At 43.5% G+C, this 26,032-nt stretch overlaps 2 protein-coding genes across 2 annotated transcripts; one reads left to right on the forward strand and one right to left on the reverse strand.

Annotated features, from left to right (window-relative positions):
- The first annotated feature begins 19,595 nt into the window (after positions 1-19,595).
- Positions 19,596-20,468, forward strand: LOC128306691 (uncharacterized). Its single transcript, XM_053044279.1, has 2 exons — positions 19,596-19,887; positions 19,956-20,468. The coding sequence occupies exons 1-2, from the start codon at positions 19,702-19,704 to the stop codon at positions 20,466-20,468; spliced, it is 699 nt and encodes a 232-aa protein (XP_052900239.1). The 5' UTR covers positions 19,596-19,701.
- Positions 20,469-20,546: 78 nt separating this feature from the next.
- LOC128307255 (putative nuclease HARBI1) lies at positions 20,547-21,818 on the reverse strand. The gene is made up of 4 exons (XM_053045017.1): positions 21,674-21,818; positions 21,186-21,618; positions 20,981-21,125; positions 20,547-20,902 (listed from the first exon to the last, which is right to left on the reverse strand). Exons 1-4 carry the CDS (start codon positions 21,787-21,789, stop codon positions 20,640-20,642), a joined length of 957 nt encoding a protein of 318 aa, XP_052900977.1. The 5' UTR covers positions 21,790-21,818; the 3' UTR covers positions 20,547-20,639.
- Positions 21,819-26,032: the final 4,214 nt, after the last annotated feature.

Here is a 26,032-nt window from a genome sequence, read left to right on the forward strand (position 1 = left end):
GGGTTGAAGCAACAGCAGAAGCCGCATTTCCCTTTTTCAGCAGAATGAGCAACTTTCCATCCTGCGCTCTGCGAATTTTTGTGACTTGCTCACCAATATCATGCAGAGACTCGTCTGATTTCATACCAGTGAGAATTTCAGCATAGGTATGTTCCCCAACACTGGTCAAAAGAAGTGCGTCTGGCTTTTTGCGCTTGTTATGACCGATGGTAGACTTCTTAGTAGGTCCGCTTTTTGTTGAACCTGTCTTAGGTGGCTGCTGCTGTGACTGCAGCCTGTTCTGGCTCTGTTGTTGTTGCTTCTGATTTGAAGCGGCTGCTGCCTGCGATTGACGCTTGGGCTTCCGACGTTCCACCTTCGTCCATGAGCCCTCGTCCAAGGCTTCCGTAACAGTTGCTAATGATGCTGACGGAAGCACCTGAGATTCCGCTGGTCGCTGGGTGGAACAACTTCCACCGCTTACTGAGAGTGCCTTATGTGCCGCACTTTCCTGGCCCACATGGCTGGCCAACGCTTTTTCGAGCAAAGCAGTCAAACGGGTGTTATCAGCACGCGCCGCTGCCAACTGGGCGCGTAGTTCATCCCGATCTCGTCTTGCTTGCTCGTCTTGTCGCGACGGACTTCCTCGCGCTCCAACAACCGCTCCTTGTCGGCTTGCTTCAACTGCTCTTGAAGCGCCACCAATTGACGATTCACTCCTTCAACCAATTCCTGCAGTCGCAGTTTTTCCTCCACTAAGGACTGCAGCTGCATCTTCTCTGGGGTGCAATTCGTCGCCAACGGCTTCAAAGCTGGCTTCGAATCAGCGACTCCACTCCGCGTGGTTCTCGTACAGGAATTCAACGGCATGGTCGCAATTGGTTGGCCATTGATGAGGTATAATCCACTTTCTTCCTTTTCCCACTACTAGCAAGCAGTAACGCTCAATTTGAAAACGTGCTTCGACAGATTTTCGAAACAATTTCGAAAATAGAATGCACACGCACACAACCGCACTGACTGTCAATAAAAGTACTCAACACAACAACGCACGCTATTTTCGCGCACTATTTTCAGCTAGAAACTTTTGCAAATCTCACTGAACTACACTGAATTTACCCGAACCTGGCAACAATCTATCAATTAGACACAACCCCAGTCGGATTTCAACGCTTTGACTATTCTTTTTTACGCGCAACGCGGAGCTCACAGATTTTTAGTTGTCACTTCTGTTTTGACAGTCACACTCTCCCCTAGTTCGAGCTTCAAGGGCGCACTTGTTTATTAATAAAACAAGATTTTCATACTCCTTTACAGGGAGCAAATTTTCTCCTACAAGAGAAAGCGAAGCGGCTACTAATTCACCGTATCTTGTCCAGTCAATGTTCCTCGTCAAGTCACATTTCACGGGGTTTGCATTAACTGGACATCCTCCCTTGACATAGGAAATTTCTATCGGCAAGTGATCACTTCCGATAGGGTCCTGGATGACCTTCCAACTAAAATTCAGGGCCATAGCTAAAGGACATAGAGACAGATCCAGTGCACTTGCTCTACTTTTAGGCGTAGGCATCCTAGTTGCCTCTCCTGAGTTTACGATAGAAAACGCAAACCTGTCGCAGAACTCACGAATGATTGGAGCGCGGAAATCATCCTTATAGCTCCCCCATTCAATTCCATGGGAGTTAAAATCTCCCAGGATTAAAAGTGGTCCAGGCAAGACTGCTGCTAAATTTCCAAGATCCTTGCTGAACTTTTCAATTTTGTCTTTTTCATTTTTGGCTATCGGAGAGATACAAACAGATGCAATTGTCACGTGAAGATCCCCAAGTTCTGGAAAAGCTGTGACTCTTTCCTATACCGATCAATACCCCCCCACCCCTGGAGATTCGGTCTTCACGGATTATGTTATACCCCGGAAAGGTTAGATTTATGTCTTCCGATAGCCAAGTTTCACAGAGGGCGAACACATCGCAATTGTGTTCGTCTACCAGTGCTTTAAAAGAATCTATTTTTCCCAACAGACTTCTGCAGTTCCATTGCATGATGGTAGCCATTGGAAAACTAGACGTCCAGGCAGACCATCATACTTAGGCCATTGCGCCAGCCACTGTTTAATCATCCCCTTCAGGTAAGGAAAGGCCCAAGTAGCGATCAGTTGCAAGGGTTGCGGGAGATTTAAGGCCATGAGGAGGGACTGGAGGATCTCGGTTAAGGATGGGGTAGGTATCCTCGGGAAGCTTTTAGGCTCCTTAGAGAAAGCCAAGTTCTCTTCAGGAACCTTAGTCCGAGGAGATCGCTTTTTCTTGGGCTGTTTCCTAGGAAGTAGTGGATCAGGAAAAGAAGGATCAGCGTTCCGTGTTGGATTCACGGGGGAAGGGTTTAAATGTTTACTGGTCACGTGACGCTGTGGTGCCAAGGGTTTCTTCATTTTGTTGAGGACCTTTTTTTGTACCTATTTGTGCAATATTCTCGGTCCTTTATTCGATCCCATGACCGTACCTTGACTCAGTGCAACCAGGCTAGATGCATTAGCTACATCTACATTGGTCAGCACGGCAAAAGGGTTATTTGCATTTTTAAGAGCATCACTGTAAGAGCCGCGTGCCCGCTCGGCTATTGTTTTGGTTTGCTCTTTTTGTATCTTCCGATACACGGGGTAGTGATGGGAAAAATCATTTCCATGTGGGTTTCGATCCGACCGATCCGGATCCGCCTTGGGATCGATCCTCCGAATCCGATCCGAATCCTGATAGATTTTTTTATGACCACAAAAAAAATCTTTGCTTTGTAAACAAAGAAAATGCAAAGTGGATATGCTAATACGACATTTTTTTCTTGAATTAAAAAAGTGGGTTCACAATTGAGCTATTGTAAAACAAAAAAAAGGGAAAATTAAATTTATTTATTTTTATTCATTATTTAAAAATTCATATATTTTAATTCATTATTTTCAACATCGATTTCAGTATTACTCAACATTCATGAGACTATCATTTTTCAGCATCAGTCCAATTTATTCTATGTCTTCCTCGTTTAAATTATGCTTTAGAAATAATATTTCATTCATTTTTTGGAGAGCAGCCTATTTTTTCTGTCATAGGCAATAAATCACAAAATATCCGCATCCGAAAACAATCCCTACCACAATCCCACATTCCAATCATGACAGATCCGGATCCGGGATCTGGACTCTTGTTTTGGATTTCGATCCCGGATTCTCGTATTGACGAATCCGGATCCTGAAGGATCCGAATCCGGACTTTTGTTTTGGATTTCGATCCCGGATTCCCGTCATGACAGATCCGGATCGAAAAGGATTGTTTGGGATTCCAATCCAGAGGATCCTGGATTTGGGATCGGATCCGGATTGATCCAATGAAGGATCCAATCCCAGAATCCGATCCGATCCGATCCGCCCAACACTAACACGGGGCACGCAACTACCTCATGCCATTCGTCCCGACAATGCGAGCATTTATAGGTCAATGCTTTGCAATTCTCGGTAGCATGTGCCCTTCTGCATTTTCCACAGCACGTTTTTCGCGTGCAATATGGTTCCGTGTGACCAATCTCGGTCGAAAAACATCGGTCACTCCCTGGTACTTCTTAAACAGCGATGCGGCTATTGAGCGCACATCGAGCTGTTTTACGCGCGGCATAAAATATACTATCGGCAAACCCTGCCATGATGGTGGGTAAGCGCGTGCTCGGTGTAGGCCGTTGTCACTCGGCCCACTAACACCACTTTGCACGGCTCCCGATGAAGACGGTCTACGACGGTCCGATGCCACTTTCTTGGAAGCTGGGCCGGACCTCGGGCGTCCCGGCTTCCTTTTGACGCACTGCTCAATATCCCTGTCCGAATCGGACAGCTCTTCCTCTACCCCCATGGTAGAGTCTGAGACAACGGACCAGAGAGGACAGAAGGATTATAAATACCGGTTTGATATTTATGCACGATCGACGAATGCACACACGCACTACACATATAACAAACGTTGATCGTTGCGAAAGCGTTGCTACGCTGAGCACGCTTATCGCAATTCGATCGCTACACTCACAACACACACGACTACTGAACGAATATCGGGGACTAACGGGGACACCGATTAGCCACAACGGAAAGCACGATAAGTACGCAATCGTATTTCAGGACCCTGACCACTGCCTGCCAAAGGCATAATCCGTAGGCACGCTTCCAAACGAAATACGTCCTTTCGCAACGGAGGCTAGAGGCAGACTGATAAATATTTCTATTTCTATATATTTTTGGGGTAAATGTGTTTCGATTATTTCTGTATACATATTGATTTGTTTGGATTCTATTATTATTCTGGAAATTTCTATTCGTTTGAAATCTGATATTGTACCTATTGGTTTGAAAATTATTATTATTTTTTTTTATTTTTTTTTTCCATTATGACGGCCAAGGGCCGTATGATCGACATATTTTGTCGAAATTCCATGACTTTGGGCATTTCCTCCCAGTTATGGGCCTTATCCCGGGCTTGCTCGGTTGTTTTTAAAAACTAACTTAAAACTATGGAATGCAGTGGCGGATGGTGATGTGGTCTTTTTGTGGTGGCGGTTGAAGCTTTGTGGTGATGGCGATGATGGTGGCGGTGGTGATGCTGATGCTGGTGGTGGTATTTGTTGTATGTCGTGATGGGTCAAATCGCACTTTTCACTGTGCGGTGTGTGGTACCACGCACAATTCGTTGTGTTGTGCTATTCCCAACGAGCAAAGTTTGCGACAAAACGCGAAAGTTGCACGATTTTCCCCCGTTTCAAGCCTTCCTCCAACCCTGAGGAAGACACTGCCTCCACGAACTCGGTTGTCGCGGGCGATGTCTTTGGTTGCAAGCTATTGACATCGCATTCTGGCATATGCCTGCTTTTCTTCGGTCTCGCTCACCTCGGATTTCGTCACTTTTGAACGTGCGACGGTGTGCAAACCTTCGACCGATCACACTACACATTCACACACCTCCTGCCTACCCCACACCTGAACGCTCCCATGAAAAAAATTGTTGCTCCAGAAATTGAATTCAGCCGCGGAGAGTTGCACTATGGGTGGAAGCTTCTTCATAATTTGCTGTGATAATGCTAGTCAATCGTGGACAATGTCTCTAATTGAGTACTTAAATTTTATTTCATAAATTAGTTTTTTTGATAAAAAAGATTTGTTTAGCTAAATTAATCATCTTGATCATTAATATCCTGCAGTTATTTTTTCCCGCACATATTATCGAAAGGTGTTGAAATTAATGACACCTTTCTTCGAAGTACCCCATAGTGCCACTCTCTTCACATTCGTGTATGCTACCGGTTTCATATATTTCGTTCTTCGCAAAATAGTGAAAAGTAAACAAGCAGAAAGGTAAGATGTAATAATCGTCATAGAGAATTGGTTTGTTAATTTATTTTGATTTGTTTTAGCTAAACATGGATTCCTCACTGCAATCATCCAAGAGATCCGGTCAATATTACCGGCGAATCCAGAAACGCACTCTGAATGAAGCGGTGGAAGAGGAAGGAGAAAGCAGCCGGATGCCGATGGATATAGGTAAGTTAACACTTCTTAAATTTAATTTCGTCTCCAAACTGTGTTATGTTATCAGTGGACTAGTGGATGTGGATGTGTGAATTAAAAGCATTCTTTTCGTTTTCTTCCTCTCTATAGACAACGCACACCGCCAACACCGACGCCGAAATTGCAAGGAATCCCATGGTTGGGGATAAGAAGGACGTAAGCGCCGCGTGAGGAAGAGAGCGGCAAAGCGCGCGCGGCTAATCGTGTGTGGATCGCGCAGAGGAAGCGGCAACGGCTGGCAGAAAGGAGGCGTGGAAGCGGGGACCAGCTGACTGCGGCTGCGGTATACCACGAATTAGTGTAAGGCAACGGGTGAGTACGAATAAAGGAAGAGGGTGTGCAATCTAACGTGTGTACGTGTGTGCGGTTTCATTTCGATGCATCCGAAAGGCCTTGGGTATGAAGTATGGGAGAGGGAGGAGAGGATATAAGACGATACAACCCCACGCGACGTGTCACGGCGACATGCTCAATTCTGCTGCTATCGAGACTGTTTTTGAGCATGGTTTTGAGCATGTTGCGTTCATACAAAACTTCGCGTTTCCCAACCAGCAAAGTTTGCGACAAAACGCGAAGTTTTGTATGAACGCAACATGCTCAAAAACATGCTCAAAAACAGTCTCGATAGCAGCAGAATTGAGCATGTCGCCGTGACACGTCGATTGGGGTTGTATCGTCTTATATCCTCTCCTCCCGCTCCCATACTTCATACCCAAGGCCTTTCGGATGCATCGAAATGAAACCGCACACACGTACACACGTTAGATTGCACACTCTCTTCCTTTATTCGTACTCACCCGTTGCCTCACACTAATTCGTAGTATCCTGCAGCCGCAGTCAGCTGGTCCTCGCCTCCACGCCTCCTTCCTGCCAGCCGTTACCGCTTCCTATGCGCGATCCACACACGATCAGCCGCGCGCGCTTTGCCGCTCTCTTCCTCACGCGGCGCTTACGTCCTTCTTCTCTTCAACCATGGGATTCCTTGCAATTTCGGCGTCGGTGTTGGCGGTGTGCGTTGTCTATAGAGAGGAAGAAAACGAAAAGAATGCTTTTACTTTACACATCCACTAGTCCACTGATAACATAACACACTTTTTTAGACGATTATTAAATTTAAGAAGTGTTAACTTACCTATATCCTTCGGCATCCGGCTGCTTTCTCCTTCCTCTTCCACCGCTTCATTCAGAGTGCGTTTCTTAATTCGCCGGTAATATTGATCTCTCGCATGATTGGAGTGAGGAATGCATGGTTATGTTGATTAGCTAAAACAAACCAAAATAAATCAACAAACCAATTCTTTATAACGATTATTGCATCTTACCTTTCTGCTTGTTCACTTTCCACTATTTTGCGAAGAACTAAATTGATGAAACCGGTAGCATACACGAATGTGAAGAGAGTGGCACTATGGGGTACTTCGAAGAAAGGTGTCACTAATTTCGACACCATCCGATAATATGTGCGGGAAAAAAATAACTGCAGGATATTAATGATCAAGATGATTAATATAGCTAAACAAATCATTATTATCAAAACTAATTTAAAACATAAAATTTAAGTACTAAATTAGAGAAATTGTCCACGATTGACTAGCATTATCAAAGCAAATTATGACGAAGCTTCCACCCATAGTGCAACTCTCCGCGGCTGAATTCAATTTCTGGAGCAACAATTTTTTTCATGGGAGCGTTCAGGTGTGGGGTAGGCAGGAGGTGTGTGAATTAGTGGTGGGTCATACGATTCATTTTGCGACCCGACTCGGAGTCGGGTGCGAACCCATCGGAATCGATTCCGACCCGTGGGTGCAACGGGTTCGGGTCGGAATCGGATCCAAGTAGGTTCAGTAGGTGCAACGATTCCGGTAGGTGCAAGCGCCCATAAGCGACTCCGACCCGTGGGTGCAGCGAGTTCGGGTCGGAATCGGATCCAAGTAGGTTCAGTAGGTGCAACGATTCCGGTAGGTGCAAGCGCCCATAAGCGACTCCGACCCGTGGGTGCAGCGAGTTCGGGTCGGAATCGGATCCAAGTAGGTTCAGTAGGTGCAACGATTCCGGTAGGTGCAAGCGCCCATAAGCGACTCCGACCCGTGGGTGCAGCGAGTTCGGGTCGGAATCGCTTATGCTTGCTTGCACCTACCGGAATCGTTGCACCTACTTGTACCTACGGGTCGACCCGAACGGGTTCGGGTCGCTTATGGAGCGCTCCGACCCGGTAGGTTCGGGTCGACCCGCACATCACTAGTGTGAATGTGTTGTGTGATCGGTCGAGGGTTTGCACACCGTCGCACGTTCAAAAGTGACGAAGTCCGAGGTGAGCGAGATCGAAGAAAAGCTGGCATATGCCAGAATGCGATGTCGATAGCTTGCAACCAAAGACATCGCCCGCGACAATCGAGTTCGTGGAGGCAGTGTCTTCCGCAGGGTTGGAGGAAGGCTTGAAACGGGGGAAAATCGTGCAACTTTCGCGTTTTGTCGCAAACTTTGCTCGTTGGGTTTGTCGCAAACTTTGCTGGTTGGGCGAGACTGTTTTTGAGCATGGTTTTGAGCATGTTGCGTTTATACAAAACTTCGCGTTTTGTCGCAAACTTTGCTGGTTGGGCAGTTTTTGTGGTACCACAATTTTTGTGTATCGCACAATTTCAACGATACCACACAGTTATTGTGCAACGCACAGATTTCGTGAGCTGCGTATTGTTTCAGGCTGCTAATTGTACAGCTCTTGTATTATTGCAGTTCGTTGTTTAAAAACTAGTATACTGTTATTTAATATTATCTATATTAATTCTTTCCCTGCTGTGTGCAGCATTTCCAGTGCATTTAGATAAATTATTTAACTATTTATCTAAATAACTGTGAATTTCTATGCATTCTATGTCTATGTCTTCAAATTAATTTTAGTTACTATCATTTTCCGGAGGAGAAGAATATTTTTATGTTAAAACTGGTTATAAACTAATTATTCAAGGAACATTATTGCAATATAAAAGCTGCACAATTAGCCAGAAACAACGCGCAGCACACGAAATATGTGCGCAGCAAAATAACTGTGTGGTACCGTTGAAATTGTGCGATACACTAAAATTGTGGTATCACAAATATTGTGCGCAGCACAATAACTGTGTGGTACCACAAAAACTGTGCGCAGCACAATACATGTGTGGTACCACAAAAATTGTGCGATGCACAAAAATTGTGGTACCACAAAAACTGTGCGCTTTGTGACATTGTGGCACCACAAAAATTGTATGTCACACAGGGAGAGTGTGTTGCATGCAAGCCATGTGACATTTTACTGTGGTACCACAATTATATTTTGTGTGTAGTGTGCTCGCACACTTTACTGTGCTGTGTGTGCGTGGTACCACAGTGTCACACGACCCATCACTAGTTGTATGGTGGTGGTTGGTGGTGGTGGTAGTGTTTTTGAAACGATGGTGGTGGATGTGATGCTGGGCTATTGATGTTGTTGCCGGTCTATTGTTGTAGGTGTAGACAAAGAACAGGCACGTAATATAAGTGTAACATTTATAACAGTTACAGCAAGGAGCGATACAACCGTGCTAATTGTAGCTATGTTTTTCTGCCTCCGTGGATGTTCGGAGATGCTGCCGTGTCCCAGTGGGGTCGCGTTGGTGTCGAAACCGATGTGGCACAATACGAATATCACGTAGGACAACATTTAACATTTAATGGAATATTTGGAAGGATGGAAAGGAACTTAAGGAAGGGAATCAAAGGATTAGACCATTCTCTCGGCAGAAGCGGTGTATAATCATCATATACCTCAAGTCCTTGTTAGCCAGTACGTCACGGATCGGAGCACCCGGTTGCAGTCCGATACCCCGGATTGCCCTCAGCAAGTCAGGTCTGGCGGGTTCGAATTCCACGCAGTGCCACAGAAGGTGATCCACATCGTGGAATCCAACCCCGCAGCCACATACTTTCGTGTCCGACAGGTTTATGCGCTGTAGGTGTGCATCCAGTGCAAAATGGTTCGACATAAGCCGAGACATCATGCGGATAAACGCACGACCCACAGATGTAGTGTTCTATATAAGTATGTGTAAGTGTAAGGCGAATAGAAATAATGTAATAGTATTGTAAGCGTCAGTCATAAGAGTATTGTACAGTGAGGATAATAAAGAGTCTTAGGTCAGAAGCTAAAGCTAACACAACACACTACACTATAACAGAGAGCCCACCAAACCAGGGCCGCAGGGACACTTGCGGAGAGATCGAGAAAAGGAATCTCCCGAGTTCATCCGCTTCCCACATGCTCTGCCAGCGAGACAGACAAAGTTGCTGTGGGGAGCGAAGGTACTCATGGGTTGAGATTGGTCTATCGTAAAATGCGCCTTCGGTTGCGCCTTTTTTGGCCAGTGAGTCGGCTTTTTCATTGCCGGGAATTCCACAATGAGAAGGAACCCAAATTAACGAAACTCTAAAAGCTTTCTCAAACAATGAGCCAAATACTTCCATAATTTTGTGGATAAAATAGTCATGGCTCTTAACAGCCTTCTCTGTTTTTAGCGCTTCAATTGCGCTTAAACTATCAGTGAAAACGTGAAGTACTGACCAGAAGGGCTCGCAGCTATGATAAGTAGCGCGTAAAATATTGCGGCCAACTCAGCAGTGTATACACTGCATGGTTGCCTCAACTTGAACGCGACCTCCGTTGTTATGCCAAAAACACCGAAGCCCGTACCCTCCCCAGAAGACGATCCATCAGTGTAGAACTGTTTTGAAGGGTCTAAATGGCCATACTTTCTCCTAAAAATGCCCGGGACGACCTTCGGGCGAAGATCATTAGGAATGGTCTTGATTTCCTCTCGCAACGAGGAGTCTGTACATACAAAAGAACTGTAGGCCTCAGGAAGGGCAGCACGGTTTATTGCTTGTGAAGCGCTAGGGTGTACTTGTAGGGAGACAAAATCATTATATACATCAATGATTTTGCTCTTTGAACCTGCCTCTATTAGTGCTTTGAAATTCTCTATAATCAAGGGATTTGATACTGAGGATCGGACCAGAAAACGAAGCGAGAGCAGATCAAAACGAAGTTTCAGCGGCATCACTCCGGCCATCACTTCTAGGGACATGTTGTGCGTAGATTTCATGCTCCCTAGTACGAGTCTAAGACAACGGTACTGTATTCTTTCTAATTGTATCATCGACGTTTTGGGTGCCCACTGGAAACATATGCTTCCATACTCCAAAACGGATAGTACTGTAGTCTTGTACAATCGCAGGACATCTAATGGGTGTGCGCCCCACCAGAAGCCTGTGATTGTCCTCAAAAAGTTGATTCTCTTGGAACACTTTTGGACCAGATGGGCGATGTGTGTGTTCCATTTCAGTCTAGAGTTGAACCAAACACCTAGGTATCGAAAATTGTCGGATATTGATATCTTTTCCCCGTATAAAAAGACATCAGGTTTTGGTTCAAATAGTCCTCTCTGTCTGTTATTAACCGTGTCGCTAAAACAGGAAAAGACTACCATTTCAGTTTTTGACGCAGAAAACGTGATACCTATGCTATCTGCCCACTTGGTGAGATTATCCAAAGTGGATTGCAAAGCTTCTTGTATATCGATGGTGCGTCTGCCCGCGACTGAAATAACACCATCGTCTGCCAATTGTCTAATGCTGCAGTTGGCCGCCAGACAGGTATCTATATCCTTGACATAAAAGTTTTATAGCAGGGGGCTCAAACAGGACCCTTGTGCTAGTCCATGGAAGCTGGTCCGTTTCATTTTTACGTGACCATTATCGAAATTCATTACTTTTTCCGACAAAAGATTGAAGAGAAAATTGTTCATCTTCGGACCCAGCCCCGCATTTTCTAGCATTTGACACAGTTTCCAAGGAGAAACTGAGTCAAAAGCCCCCTGTATATCCAAAAAGATACATCCCATGTTTTGCTTGCGAGCACGAGCAAGTTCAATTTCTGTTGTAAGAAGCGCTAAGCAGTCATTTGTACCCTTTGCTTTGCGAAAACCAAACTGGGTAGCTGAAAGAAGGCCGTTTGATTCAAGCCATTCTTCTAAACGAAAAAGAATCATCTTTTCAAAGAGTTTCCTCAGACACGAAAGTAACGAGATAGGGCGGTACGATTCGTGTCTTGATGCCGGTTTACCAGGCTTCAAAATGGTGGCAACTTTCACCTCTCTCCAGTCTGGCGGGACGATGTTGAACTCCCACAGTTGGTTGAATAATTCCAACAATCGTTTCTTGCCCACGTCTGGTAAGTTCTGAAGCAATTTGCTTTTCACCTGATCCAGACCTGGGGTAGAATTGTTGCTAGATAGGAGAGCGAGAGAAAACTCCATCATGGTGAAAGGTGAATCCATCCTCGGATCACTACCAGGCGCATGTTGAGAATAGTTTTGCGCAGGAACGAAGTCAGGGCAGAACTTGTAGGCAAAATCCTTTAACCAGTCGCCGGTAAAACCTTCGCTCTCGTTAGTATGTTTACTACTCCGCATTCTTCTAGCCTTTCTCCAAAGTGACTTTAATGAAACGGAGGGCTTCAGTTTTTTGACGTAATTTCGCCAGTAGCATTTCTTTTTTGCTTTAAGAAGATTTTTGCACCTTCTCTCCAAACTCTTGTACTGTATATACAAGTGTCTGGAGCCAGTGTCTCTAAAAGCCTTAAAAGCCGTCCGCTTCATGTTAAATACCGCTTGACAATCCTTGTCCCACCAAGGAGTGGGAGGTTTTTTAAATGTCCTTGCTTGGTGAGAGCCCCTTGTTTGGGCGGCAAGGGCGCACTCGATTATCAATGATTCGAGTTTTTTATATTCCTTTACAGGACATGAATCGGGTTTATCAAGGAAGAGTGAAGCGGTCATAAGTTCACCGTATCTCACCCAATTGATATTCCTCGTTAAGTCACATTTAACGATCGAATTATCTACTGAGTATCCTCCCTTAATGTAAGATATTGCTATCGGCAGATGATCACTGCCGATAGGGTCCTGGATCACCTTCCAACTAAAATCCAAGGACAAAGCTGAGGAGCATAATCACAGGCCCAACAAACAATTCGACGATTTTTTAAGCGTTGTCCGAGCCTTTTTGGTCGAATCAAGCGTCGTTTGGTTCTGTGCGCGGCTAAATCAGCAAGATTGGTTCCGAATCTTGGCTAAGTTTGCGTCAAAGGTTTGGGTCTTTGATTTCCTCCCGCACGAAAAAATCGAATTGGTGCGATCTATTGCTCTTCTTCATCTTTTTCCATGGCTTGTTTGCATTTTGTCTGCGGTGATTACCGCTTTGACAGATTGAATGAAATAGAAATGTAAACAAAGCCTGTCCTGTGATTAAAGAGCATCTCCTCTGCTTAAAGTAATCCTTTTAGTTAAATCTGTGCAACAATCTTTGATTGGTGTTAATATATTCAATCTGTGGTGTTTCTGAATACTCTGGTAAGTAAATAACGTGTGCATGTCGTACAATACTTGTGCCAATGTTGTTTCTTTGAGAACAGTGTTCTGTTTGGATCTTCCGCTAATAGGTGCAACATGGAAACCAAAAGAAGCCGTGCGACTGGTTCGGTGTACAAGATCCGTAATATTAGATTCATCTTCATCGTAACAATTATATGACGAATGTATTGGAAGGACATTGCTACGCGGCCAGAAACAAGATACGGTGGGTGATATCAACATTTGTTACAACTTGCCCATTAATTAAGGACATATTTTTCCAGACAACGCGCAACGATGGTTTTGTTGTTTTCTTCAGCTGTGCGCCATTATGGTTCAAAGAAGGATGACCGGATAGCGGATTCAAAAGATACAATACCACATATATCTACATCGGAGATTAAAACCACAATATATGGAGCAGCGAATAATTTAAGAATAGCAGACCAAATGCTAAAGATACTTTTATGTTGTAGGTAGCATCATATAATAAAATAAATATTATTTTTACAAATATTTTGCATCTATAAATCTTGTCCTAAATATTGTTTACTGCAATGCACAATAGATGGCGCTTTCGTAAAACGTCCCGCTCGATTTTCATCGAAAAGGCTCGAACGCGTCTTCCTTGCGAGCTCGAACAATGGCTCGAACGACGCTCGAACCGGACCTGTTCGAGCCTCGAACCAGTTCGAATTGTTTGTTGGGGGTCCAGTGCACTTGCCCTACTCATTGCTGTTTGCATCCTAGTTGCCTCCCCTGAGTTAAGTATTGCAAAGTTATGTCTGTCGCAGAATTCTCTGATTAAGGGAGCGCGGATATCATCCTTTACACATCCCCAGTCTAAACCATGGGAGTTGAAGTCTCCCAGGATTAAAAGTGGCCCAGGCAGAGCCACTGCTAGATTTCCAAGATCCTGTTTGATCTTTTCATCCTCAGCTATCGGGGGGATATAAATAGAGGCAATTGTCACGTGAAGATCGCCTATCTTTGCCTTTATAGCGACAGTTTCGATTATATCCTGTCTGGGGGTTGCTAGTTTTGAGAAAGTGTGACTCTTTTTAATACCAATCAACACCCCTCCTCCTCGGTTGATTCGATCTTCACGGATTAAATTATATCCCGGGAAGGTTAATAGTGTATTGGGCGATAGCCAAGTTTCACAGAGGGCGAAGACGTTACAATTATATTCGCCAACTATGGCTTTAAAAGAGTCTATTTTTCCAATCAAACTTCAACAGTTCCATTGTATGATGGTAGCCATTTTGATTTAATCATCAAGACGGACCATCATACTCAAGTATGGCCATTGTGTCAGCCACTGTTTGATCATCCCCTTTAGGTACGGGAGAGCCCAAGTAGCGATCATTTGCAGTGGGATGGGAAGATTCAAGGACATAAGAAGGGACTCTAGGATTTCGGTCAAGGAAGGGGTGTGAGCCCTCGAGAAGCTCCTAGGTTCAGTAGTGAAGCCAGGAGTGTCCATAAGGTCCTCGGCCCGAGAGGATCGCTTGTTCTTGGTCTGCTCTCGGGGAGCTTGGGATGATCGTTTTGAGGGATCACCGCCTCGACTAGGACAATTGGATGTGGGGTATTGCGTCTTTTTCTCGGCGCGACGCTGTGGTGCCACAGGGTTTCCCTTTTTCGATAAGACCTTCCTTTGGACCTTTTTGTAGGAATATCTCAATAATTTTCTTGATCTCATGACCACCCGCTCTGATGCAGTCAGATTTAAAGATGGTACATTTGGCGCACCATCGGCCAGCACTTCAAACGAATTTTGAGCACTCCTAAGAGCCTCACTAAACGTGCCGCGTGCCCGCTCGGCTATTGTTTTTGATTGCTCTTTTTTATTTTTTTATAAACAGGGCACACTACCACCTCGTGCCACTCGTCCCGACAATGCGAACATTTAGGGGTCAAGGTTTTGCATTCCTCGGTGGAGTGTTGCCCCCTACATTTACCGCAGCTTATTTTGCCAGTGCAAAACGCCTCGGAGTGGCCTATACGACTGCACTTAGAGCAGGTGGCCACCCTTGGAATGTATGGCCGGTGGATGGGTATTCTTAGACCCTCGCAAACGAGTGCCTGTGGGAGTACCATTCCCTCAAACGTAATCCGGAGGGAGGATGTCGGGACGAAGGTTTTTCCACCTTCCTCGGATACCACTGCTTTAAATAATTTTTAAACCTCCAAAACACGCACTTTTGGAGTATCTGGCGACGGAAAAGTTCCGAGACCATTTTTTAAGATATCCTCCTCCGGATAGTCGAAATCTTCGACCACGCCGGTTACCTCCACCGATCCACCAGGGATAAACACCCGGTAAAGCTCCGCATACTCCGTATCGACCGCTATGGCATTGGCTTGAAGCCGGTCCTTTGCGGTGACCTTGATCTTGTTCGGGCGCATCCGATAAATATCGGTTACACCCGGGTACTTGCCTAAGATCGATGTGGCGATCGATCTCACATCCAACTGGCGCGTACGTGGCATAAAATAAACTATTGGCTTACCCTGCCAGGAAGCGGGGTAAGCGCGCGATCTTGTTAAGCCCTTATTCAGCGATGCTGATGCTTGGGCTTGAGGGTCAGAATTGGACGAACATTCGCTAGCGAGTTTTTTTGATGCTGGCGCACCTTTCTTCCGTCCTATCTTCCGCTTTGCCCCACTGCGTAACTCCGAGTCGGAGTCACTACATGGGTCTGACTCTACCATATTGGTAAAGCCCGAGAATTGTCAACTGGGGACAGGGATTGGGACTTACCGTCACGCACAGAAACACTTCACACACACTACAGTGAAAACTAACTGTGATCGCTATGATAGGACACTCTCGTGAGTTACCCTACGCATACGATCGACACATAGACAACACTTTCTCCTAGCGAATATCGGAGAATAACGCAACACCAATTAGCACAACACAGCCACGACGAGATTCTCGGCGTTGTCGCTATCGCAACCGGGGCACTGACCGCTATCTGCCGAAATCGAAACGCAAGCGCTCGTCTGGAACACGTCTGCTCTCGACGGAGGCTGGAGGCAGAATCAAAAATTATTATTATTATTATTTTTTATTTATTCAGGAACGGCCAGGCCGTATTGCTTACAACTAAGAGTAACTTAATCTATTTTACAAATAACATTCGTTTGAAGAAATTTCCTTCTCCAAACAGTGAAAGGTCTATTTATCCGGGTGTACTCGGTCGTTTTGCTGCGTATATTCCGTCATCCTAAAGAGTGGTCCTTTTTCTTGCGAGGGTCTGTATTGTGATTTGGGTTGTGTGATTTTTCTTCTTCAATGTTTTCGTCGGCAATGGCAAGTCGTTCTGGTGGTTCGGCAGCGGTCGACTTGCTTTATCGTACCCGCAACTTACACGCAACTAAACACAAACATAAGGAACACAGGGTCACACAGACAAACCATTAGCTCGGCAAAAATCAAAAATTACCTTGAAGTAAGCTACATCCGAGCCCCCCAGCAGATCTCGAATTGCGGTATCAGGAACTCTTCCTATACTTCGGACTGCGTCCAACAAGGAGGGTGTTGCAGCCTCGTATTCCACGCAGGACCATAAAAGATGATCCACATCGTGAAATCCGACACCGCAGCCACATACTTTGGAGTCGACCTGTCCTATACTCTGGAGATGTGCGCCCAATGCGAAATGGTTAGACCTAAGTCTAGACATCATTCGAATGAACGCTCGATCTCCAGAGACGCCAGAGAACCAAGGCTTCAAGGAAACACAAGGAGTGATGGAATACAAAAACCTCCCGAGCTCATCCATGTCCCACATACTCTGCCAACGTGCCATGCAGAGCGACTGTGGGGCACAAAGGTGTTCGTGAGGTAGGATGAGCCTATCAAAAAGAGCACCTTCCGAAGCGCCCCTTTTGGGCAATTGGTCTGCTTTTTCATTCCCTAGTATGCCGCAATGAGAAGGCAGCCAAACGAGTGAAATACGAAATGATTTCTCAAACAAGGAGCCTAAGACTTTCAGTATTTCTTTCACAAAATAGTCTGGGCTCTTAATAGCCTTCACGGATTTCAGTGCTTCGATAGCACTTAAGCTATCGGAAAAAATAAAATATTCGTCCGGAGGGCTAGCACTTATAATTAATAAGGCGTAAAAGATTGCGGCGAGCTCCGCTACGTACACCGAGCATGGTTGGCGTAATTTGAAGTATGCTTCGGATAGTGTGTTGTATACGCCAAAACCAATGCCGTGCTCTGATGAGGATCCGTCAGTATAAAATTGGTGTCTATTTAAATGGCCATACTTTTCCACAAAAATGCTGGGAATTTCCGTCTTGCGAAGACTGTCAGGGACAGACTTATTTTCCTCTCTCAACGAGGTATCTACATTAAAAAAGGAACTACAGGACTCTGGTAAGCTGGTACGGTTTATACTTTGCGATGTACTAGGGTGGACCTGAAAAGAGGCAAAATCCGTGTAAACTTTCAGGATTTTGCATTTAGAGCCTATCTCTTGCAGTGTTTTAAGGTTCTCGATTATCAATGGATTTGATACTGTAGAGCGTACGAGAAGGCGAAGCGAAAGTAGCTCAAAACGGAGCTTTAGCGGCATCACTCCAGTCATCACTTCGAGGGACATTGTATGGGTCGATTTCATACTACCCAATGCGATTCTCAAGCAACGATACTGAATCCGTTCTAGACGGATCAAATGCGACTTGGCTGCCCAATGGAAGCATATGCAACCATACTCCAAGACGGACAATTGGTGGAATCGCATAAGATTTCGATTTCGATCGAAATCGAGAAACTCTAGAAAAAGGTTCATTTTGAGTGAACACAATTCATCTCGCCATCGCGAAAGCAACGATGAGTCGATCGAAATCGAAATCGAAATGCGAGTTTCGATCTGTCTACAAAATGTATGGAAAACATCGAGCAGTCGACAATTTTATCGACAATTGGTATCGCGAACGCTCTGTATCGATCGAAATCGTTTCGACAGGCTGAAGGGCTATCGAAAGCCAGTGAACGTTTGCGCTAAAAGCTTTCACTTGTGAATTTGAAGCATTTTAGCATTAAATAGAGCATTATTAATCAAATTTATCAATGTAGAAAGGTAGGTTATTAATAACCTTATATATATTTCTTAGAAATATTTTAAAAATATTAAAAAAAATAATTATAAAAAAATAAACATTTTCCATTCAAAAACAAAACGAAAATTAAGGCGGCCCGGTGGTCTATTGGTACTGGTGTCCGGTTCAAATTCCATCCGGACCAAACTCCTGTAGCAAGGACTGACTATCCCGCTACGTGGTAAAAATAAGTCGATATGGCCAGTTCGCTCTAACGAGGAAAAAAATAATTAAATAAAAAATTTATTAAATATTTTTTTATTTCATTTCAACCTATACCACCGAGCCGGTGTATTGGTACTGGCGCCGACCGCTGACACGACAAGGACCGGTTCGAATCCCATCCGGACCAAACCCCCGTAGCAAGGACTGACTATTCAGCTACGTGGTAAAAATAAGTCGATACGGCCAGGCCGTTCTAACGAAAAAAAACCTATACAGCATGGTGGGTTATTCAGGTTCAGAAAAGGAAGAAAGGCTAAAAGACGGCCAAATGACAGGAACTGTTTCTACGATCATTTTTTTTGTAACAATCAATAATGAATTATTGCTTTGTGATGACCAGAACTTCCTAGATTCTGAGGCATCGAGGGAGAATAATATTAAACCCTTTGACCGTTGTTTGCTAAATTTTAATAATCACTTCTCCACATAAATGAGCACCAGTTATAGAACTTATTTCCATCTTGAAAAGTCCGTTACTAGATACTCAAAAACATCAAAAATAAATTAATCCAATAAATTTTATATAAATCATACGAAAAGGTTTAGTCAGTTCTAGCCAGTATGACAACCGCTCAATCAACTAACGCTCTCTAGTGCACGACCATACACAAGAACCGTTACAAGACACACAAGACAAGAGACCAGGCACAAGACTTTCTCGAGTAGTGATATTTAAGAATATTTGTTTTGTCCGAGACTTTCGGGGTTTAACGGTTTAACATAATTTTGGTTGACTATCATAGGACAGTTCAAGACAGGACGAGAACAATACGTTTTTTGTCGGGTAGGACTAAACAAGACGGACTGGTGACCAGGTCATGTCAGCAAAACTAAGAGTGTACCAAGAAAAATATGTCTAACAACACAAACTGACGAACATCTGGAAGAGCGTTATCTAGTACGAAACACACCAATCCAACAAAAATTGCCAGGTTTATATGAAAGGATGAGAACAATGCAGCCTTTGTGTGTAGGTACGCCCAGACAAAAAACCAAGGGGAACAAGACTAGGCCAAAAATGTGGGCGATGGAGAACAATTAGTCTGAGATACAATGACAAACAAGTTCGAGACCTAAGGGGGGGGGGGGGGGGGGAAGGATAGGAATAAGAATAGGGATACAGGGAATGTTTGAAAGAAATTTACGAAAAAATAGTGCACAAGCGAAACACATACACACATCCAGTGTACGGGAACGGTTTTATTTTAAAATCGCCAGCGCATGACTGTATCAAACATCAGTATCGTTCGAACTCAGACGAGGAAGGAACTCTGAAGATCTGCTGGAACTCGTAAACGGTTAAGAAGAACGTAACAGTTAAATTAAGTGAATACAGTTTTAGTTCAATCGTCAATCATGGAAAAAGTCGAAAACGCTACGTCTCGTATAACGAAGGAACAAATTGAACGGTTGGTGCAAATCATGGAGAAAAACCCTGATGCTGCCAAGGGAATTTGTACCAATCCCACGGCATTCTGGGGTGAAGTTAGTTTGGAACTCAACAGTCTGGGTCCTTCAAAGGATAGTCATTCTTGGAAGAAGGTACGCATTGCATGCAATCTGCATATGATATGTGTGTTTAATTGTATGTATCTTTTGTGTTTTCTTAGACATGGACTGACAAGAAATCGAACGTCAAGAAGAAGTTCTCTCTAATGCGAAGCGAGCAGAAAAAAACCGGAGGTGGTATTCCACTGGCTATAAGATTAAACAATATCGAGGAGCGTATCTTAAATGTCACAAATATAAAGGCCAATGTGGAAGGAGCAAAAGACACTATTTGTGTAGGAATACCTGAGTGCAGTAGCGACCAACAGGAAAAAACTATCGCTGATCCATGTGGAATATCCAGGCAAGCCGAGCCAGCATACGCAATAGATCGGTTGGACCAAGAAGCAACTGCTTCGAAAGCTACAACATCATCGATACGGCAACATCAGCGAAAACAAGAAAATTTTAATCCAAAACAACCCGATATCTACCAACAGACTCTGATAGAGCAAAATGAATCTATTGCTAATTCGTTGACTGAAATTGTGTCCTTGATGAAAATATCCGTGGAAGCAACTAGCAATTTTCAAAAGGAACTTTTGGAATGCATGAAACAAAGAAATAAGGATTAATCTACGAAACAATAGTTCAACAGTTACTTGTATTGACTAACGTAGTATTTCAAGTGACAAAAGAAAAGGTTATTAAATTGAAAGTTTTTATCATTGGTAGATTGGCCTGGTTTTATATCATTGAATTGAATTTATATCGAATAAATGTTACTATCAATACATATTCGCAGATTAAACTTCTGGAATTCTGTTAAGAATACAAATGTTATGCAAAGCGCAACAAACATTTACCATTCGTACAACTTTAGTTGGAGAATAGCGCAATTGTCTTTCGCCGTTAAGACATCTGAATTTTGCTTTTAGCATGCCAATAGTTTTTTCAATAACTACACGTGCCTGAGCATGCTTGGTATTAAATTCTGCTTCTTGACTTCCAGGAAGAGCATTCGCGAAAGGTTTCACAAGCCATGGTTTGGTCGGATATGCAGAATCTCCTAGAATGCGAAATGAAAAATCTATAAGTTTAACTCAAACAATACATACTGGTTTAATTTATTTTTTGTTATACTAACCTAACAGCCTAAACACTCTTTCACCATTCCTCCATTTGTTTTCAAAATATTCTATTGCTGGACTGGAGTCGAATATGAATGCGTCGTGGTTCGACCCACTGAATCTGGCATTTACATATCGAATGATGTTTCGGTGGTCACATATCTATAATAAACATTGTAATTATTCAATGTTAATTCAACTAAATTTTAAAAAAATGCTTACCAATAATGCATTCATGCTGTAAAAACCTTTCCGGTTGTAATACATTACTGGATTTTCATGTGGAGCTGTTATTCGGATATGCGTTCCATCTATTGCCAATACAGCTCCAGGAATGCCCGATTTTTCGTAAAAAAATCTACGTGCATCAGCTTGTTCTTCTTCTGTCATTTCCAGTGTAATAACGTGCTTAAGTGTATTTTCTAGAGCACACAACGTTTCTTCGAAGATTTCACTAAATGTGGATTGTCCAATCGGCACTGTGAAATCATTTCCAACACCCCGCTGGTATGAACCTTGTGCCAAGAATTTTAAAGATGCTGCCAGCTTTTGCTTAACAGTCAATCCTCGATTATGTTTGGGACTTATTATAGGTGTAATTTTTCGAAGAATATCTATAAATAACTGCTTAGAAATTCTGAAGTTGTTCCTAAAACTACAAAAACAAACTAGTACAATACGGCTAGATGATGGTTATGCAGCGTACTTACGCGGAATCATCTAAACTCATAGGGTCCAATTTCTTTCGCAAGTTTCGACGATAATTCTTCAATTCAACAGCTGGTTGACTATTTTCAGCTTCCGATAGCAAAATTGAAGCAATCATTCTTTAAATTCGATGTATTTATAGTGGAGATAATAGAAACTGCACCTTGAACAAGCTTTTCACAACGTAAACAAACATCAATTTGACAGGTAGCAAACTGCTCGACTAGTCGATCCCATGTATTTTCTCGATCGAAATCGAAAACCCGTATGCGATAGCGATTTCGAGTCGATTTCGATTTCGATCGACAATGTTGCTTCGATCGAAATCGAATCGAGTATTCTTATGCGATTCCACCAAATATCGTTGTCTTGTATAGTTTAAGGATGTCTGATGGGTGCGCACCCCACCAGAATCCGGTAATCGTTCTGAGAAAATTGATTCTTCTAGTGCATTTTTTAACTAGATAGTCAATATGTGTCCTCCACACATTTTTGCTATCAAACCAAACGCCGAGGTATCGAAATGATCGGGCAATATTTATCGTTTTTCCGTAAAGTGACAAGTCGAATTTGGGGTCAACCAAGTTGTTGCGTCTATTTCTCTCGGTATCGTAGAAAAACGAGAAAATGAGCAACTCCATTTTCTCAGGGGAAAACGCGATACCTAGGTTTCTTGCCCACACTTCTAACTTATCTAGTGTGTATTGCAAAGGACTTTGAAGGTCGGCGATGTTGTTGCTGGCCACTGATACAACACCGTCATCCGCCATTTTCCGTAAGCTGCACCCAGGAGCTAGGCATGAATCAATATCTGATACATAGAAATTGTACAACAAGGGGCTCAAACAGGACTCAACAGGACAGGCTTGTGGAAGTCCATAGAAACTGACCCTCCGAATTTTCAGATCGCCATTGTCGAAATTCATCGCCTTTTCTGAAAGGAGGTTAAAAACGATGTTGTTTAATTTTGGGCTTAAACCCACAGTTTCTAACTTTTGACATAGCAGATGTACAGACACTGAGTCAACAGCCCCCTTGATGTCAAGAAATAGAGAGGCCATCAATTCTTTTCGAGAATGAGCCAACTCAATTTCTGATACAAGCAGCGCCAAGCAATCGTTGGTACCCTTGCCTTTGTGAAATCCAAACTGGGTATCTGACAAGAGACCCTTAGATTCTAGCCAGTTGTCTAATCTAAAAAGAATCATTTTCTCAAATAATTTTCGTAGACACGATAACATCGAAATCGGTCGATACGAGTCTTGCTCTGATGCTGGTTTGCCAGGTTTCAAGAGGGCGATAACCAAACCTGGAGATGATTTGTTGCTGGAGTAGAGAGCAAGAGAAAGCTCGACCATAGTGAAAGGTGAATCCATGGAGGAATCACTACCAGATGCACTTTGGATGAAAGGAAGTGCTTGAGCGAAGTCTGGACAGACTTTTTGTGCAAAGGGTTCAAGCCATTCTCCGGACACTCGTTCGCTCTCATTAGATGCTCTGCTGTTCCGCATCCTTCTCGCCATGCTCTGAAGTGAACTAAGCGAAGTTGAAGGACTGAGGTTTTGCACATACCTCCGCCAGTAGGTCCTTTTCTTTGCCTTAAGCAAGTTTTTGCACTTGCGCTCCAGGCCTCTATACTTATCATATAGATCTGTGGAGCCAGTGATTCTATAAAGGACAAAGGCCTTCCTCTTTGCTTTGAATGCCGCTTGACAGTCCGCGTCCCACTAGGGAGTGGGAGGTTTATAAATTTTCCTTGCCTGGGGGGGGGCGGCCTTGTTTGGGCGCCAAGGGCGCACTCGTTAATCGCCTTAACGAGATTTTTATACTCCTCGTCTGGGGAGAAACAGGGGTTTACACGGCTCAGCCATGCATACATAAGTTCACCGTATTTCGTCCAATCGATGTTCCTCGTTAAGTCACATTCAACGGGTATTTGATCGGCTGAACGACTCCTGTTCATAATGGAGATCTCTATTGGCAGATGATCACTGCCAAGTGGGTCTTGGATAACCTTCCATTTTGAATCCAACCCTAACTTTTTTTTTTATTTATTTTATAGAGGCTTTGTGCCAAATTGGCTGACATTCGCTCTCTCATTCGCCTGCTTTACATCTACATACATACATATACATATACATTTACTTTACATTTACATACATATATATTCTCCAATCAGTTCAGTTCCCCAATTTAATTGGCTCTTTACAAATCGTTCCATATTTTGATTTCCTTAATAAACTTTAAAATGTTGATTTCATTTGTATTGTGGTTCGCTAATAAACTATCAAGATTACAATCTAAATTATATTTTTTCCTTTCTCTTACGTAACCTATGCATTCAACAAGGATGTGCCTGACTGCTACGATTTCCCCACAGTATGTACATCTAGCAGGATCCAATTTCGTTAACCGGTGGCTGTGTGTGAGTCGTGTGTGACCAATTCTTAATCTATTAAGGATAGCTTGTTCCTTGCTACTCCTGTTGCTGTCATAAGGGGCTACTGAAGGTTTTGTCATTCGAAGCTTGTTATGCCACCTGGGCATAATTTGGTGACAGATTGTTTATTTGAATTGTTATTTGGGAATCGAATTGAATGTCAAACATGCAGGAGAATAAAAGTAAGAAAGCAAGTAGTTAACGTAACGAACGGACGCGTTATCCTTTTGCTTCCGAAATTCCACCTTGGTTTTTCACCTAATACAGTCCACTCGAAAGGACAAAGCTGATTTTCTTTTAACTTCCACCATTCGTTTTGCCATGCCTGAACTATGATGTTTTTTGCCCATGTGTACAGATCCGGTCTGGAGAGAGTTCCATTTAGTTCAGAATTTAGTTCTCGTCCTTCATTGGCTGCGCAGTCTGCTTCTGTGTTTCCTTTAATACCGCAATGGCCAGGTATCCAGCAGAAGGTGATATGAGCAGTTAACCCCAAATTTTCCAGAATCTGAATATACGGGTTTTTCGATTTGCCCCCTTCTAGGGCGGCCAAGACACTAGCGCTATCGGTAAAAATAACGTTAGGTTTGGTGGAAGTTGTTGCTTCTTCTGCTGCTATTATCATAGCGATCGCTTCTGCCGAGAAAATGCTGGTATGGTCCGGGAGCTTGATAGGGCATCTGTCGTTTGACGAGACTGTAGCATATCTGCTATACAGTCTTAAAAACATTCACCCCATGTCTTATGTTGAAATTCACCCCATGCTCCTCTATCAAGATATTAGAACCAGAACTGCAATAAACAATTAACGCAAATAGCATAAACCTCAGGCGCAATTAAATCAAACATTAATCGCTCACAAGTTACAGGTACTCATTCAATGCACACAAGTTGCAGGTACAAACCCAATAGGCAAAACATAAAAAACATACACCATAGAAGCGTCGACCGCGCAAAGAGCTTACGCAAACCCAATCCATACCCGATCAATACGCAGCGTCAAAAAAAAACCCATCGCGACCTCATTGCAAGACAGTACAGGTGCGCTTCACGCCAGAGTTGCAACCTTTGCAATATAGCAATAGACACTATTGCTTGACTTGGTTCAAGTTAGCAACAGGAAATAACCCGTCCATACATAGCTTACATGAAACAGAACTACGCCACCCAATTAATAAGAACTAGAACTCAAGAAAACAATTAAACCAACCAATCAAAATTCAGACAAACAAAAGCATCAAATTTCAACTAGTTCGATATCTAGGTCAATGGAAAATTCCATCAAATTTGTACTCACGATGTTTACCCGTAATTATGTTATAAAATAAAGATTGACAATTGACTAGGCAGTCACTCGGAGGCACTCGCAGCTACGTGCACACGCTGTTACTGTCGTAGTTGATCGTTATGCTCAACTAAAGAAGTCTAGTGTTTTATTGGGGACTCTGTCCCTATCCGTACTGAAAGAAATGTAGACCTATACATGGTGTGTTGTCCCGTGGTGATCACGTATGACCGTGTTGTATCTATGGGACAAGCAGTTATATTACAAGACTATGCCGCATCCTGCGCTAATATTGGAGACAGATCCATCTGTGTATATTTGATGATGATTTTGATATCTTTCTTTCAGCAATGTCGCGAAGTATTGGCTTCCGATAACAGATCTGATACCTTTTGTTGTTTGATTCATCATCGACCAATCTATATTAGGGATTTGTTGATTCCATGGACGAATCCCTTTTCATGTTTGTTTTTTTATGCAGGGTATCCGGTGGTTTGTCATTTCCATCAGGGCATCCTCAGTTTTTTTTATAAAGGAGTCAGCTTTGATATCTTTTTCCAGGAGGCGAGCAGCAGTTCCGACTAGTCTCTGTAGAATGATATGTGAGAAAGGGAGCTGTCCACTTACGCCGATCAG

This window comes from Anopheles moucheti, chromosome X, assembly GCF_943734755.1.
Source record: "Anopheles moucheti chromosome X, idAnoMoucSN_F20_07, whole genome shotgun sequence".
NCBI classification, from domain to species: domain Eukaryota; kingdom Metazoa; phylum Arthropoda; class Insecta; order Diptera; family Culicidae; genus Anopheles; species Anopheles moucheti.

Bases quoted from the DNA above. Each gene is read 5' to 3' on its own strand.
- LOC128306691 (XM_053044279.1), top strand. From the start codon at position 19,702: ATGGAAAAAGTCGAAAACGCTACGTCTCGTATAACGAAGGAACAAATT. The intron at 19,888-19,955 runs GTACGCATTGCA...GTGTTTTCTTAG, and splicing joins ATAGTCATTCTTGGAAGAAG to ACATGGACTGACAAGAAATC.
- LOC128307255 (XM_053045017.1), bottom strand. From the start codon at position 21,789: ATGATTGCTTCAATTTTGCTATCGGAAGCTGAAAATAGTCAACCAGCT. The intron at 21,619-21,673 runs GTAAGTACGCTG...TTGTTTTTGTAG, and splicing joins ATGAGTTTAGATGATTCCGC to TTTTAGGAACAACTTCAGAA. The intron at 21,126-21,185 runs GTAAGCATTTTT...TGTTTATTATAG, and splicing joins ACAGCATGAATGCATTATTG to ATATGTGACCACCGAAACAT.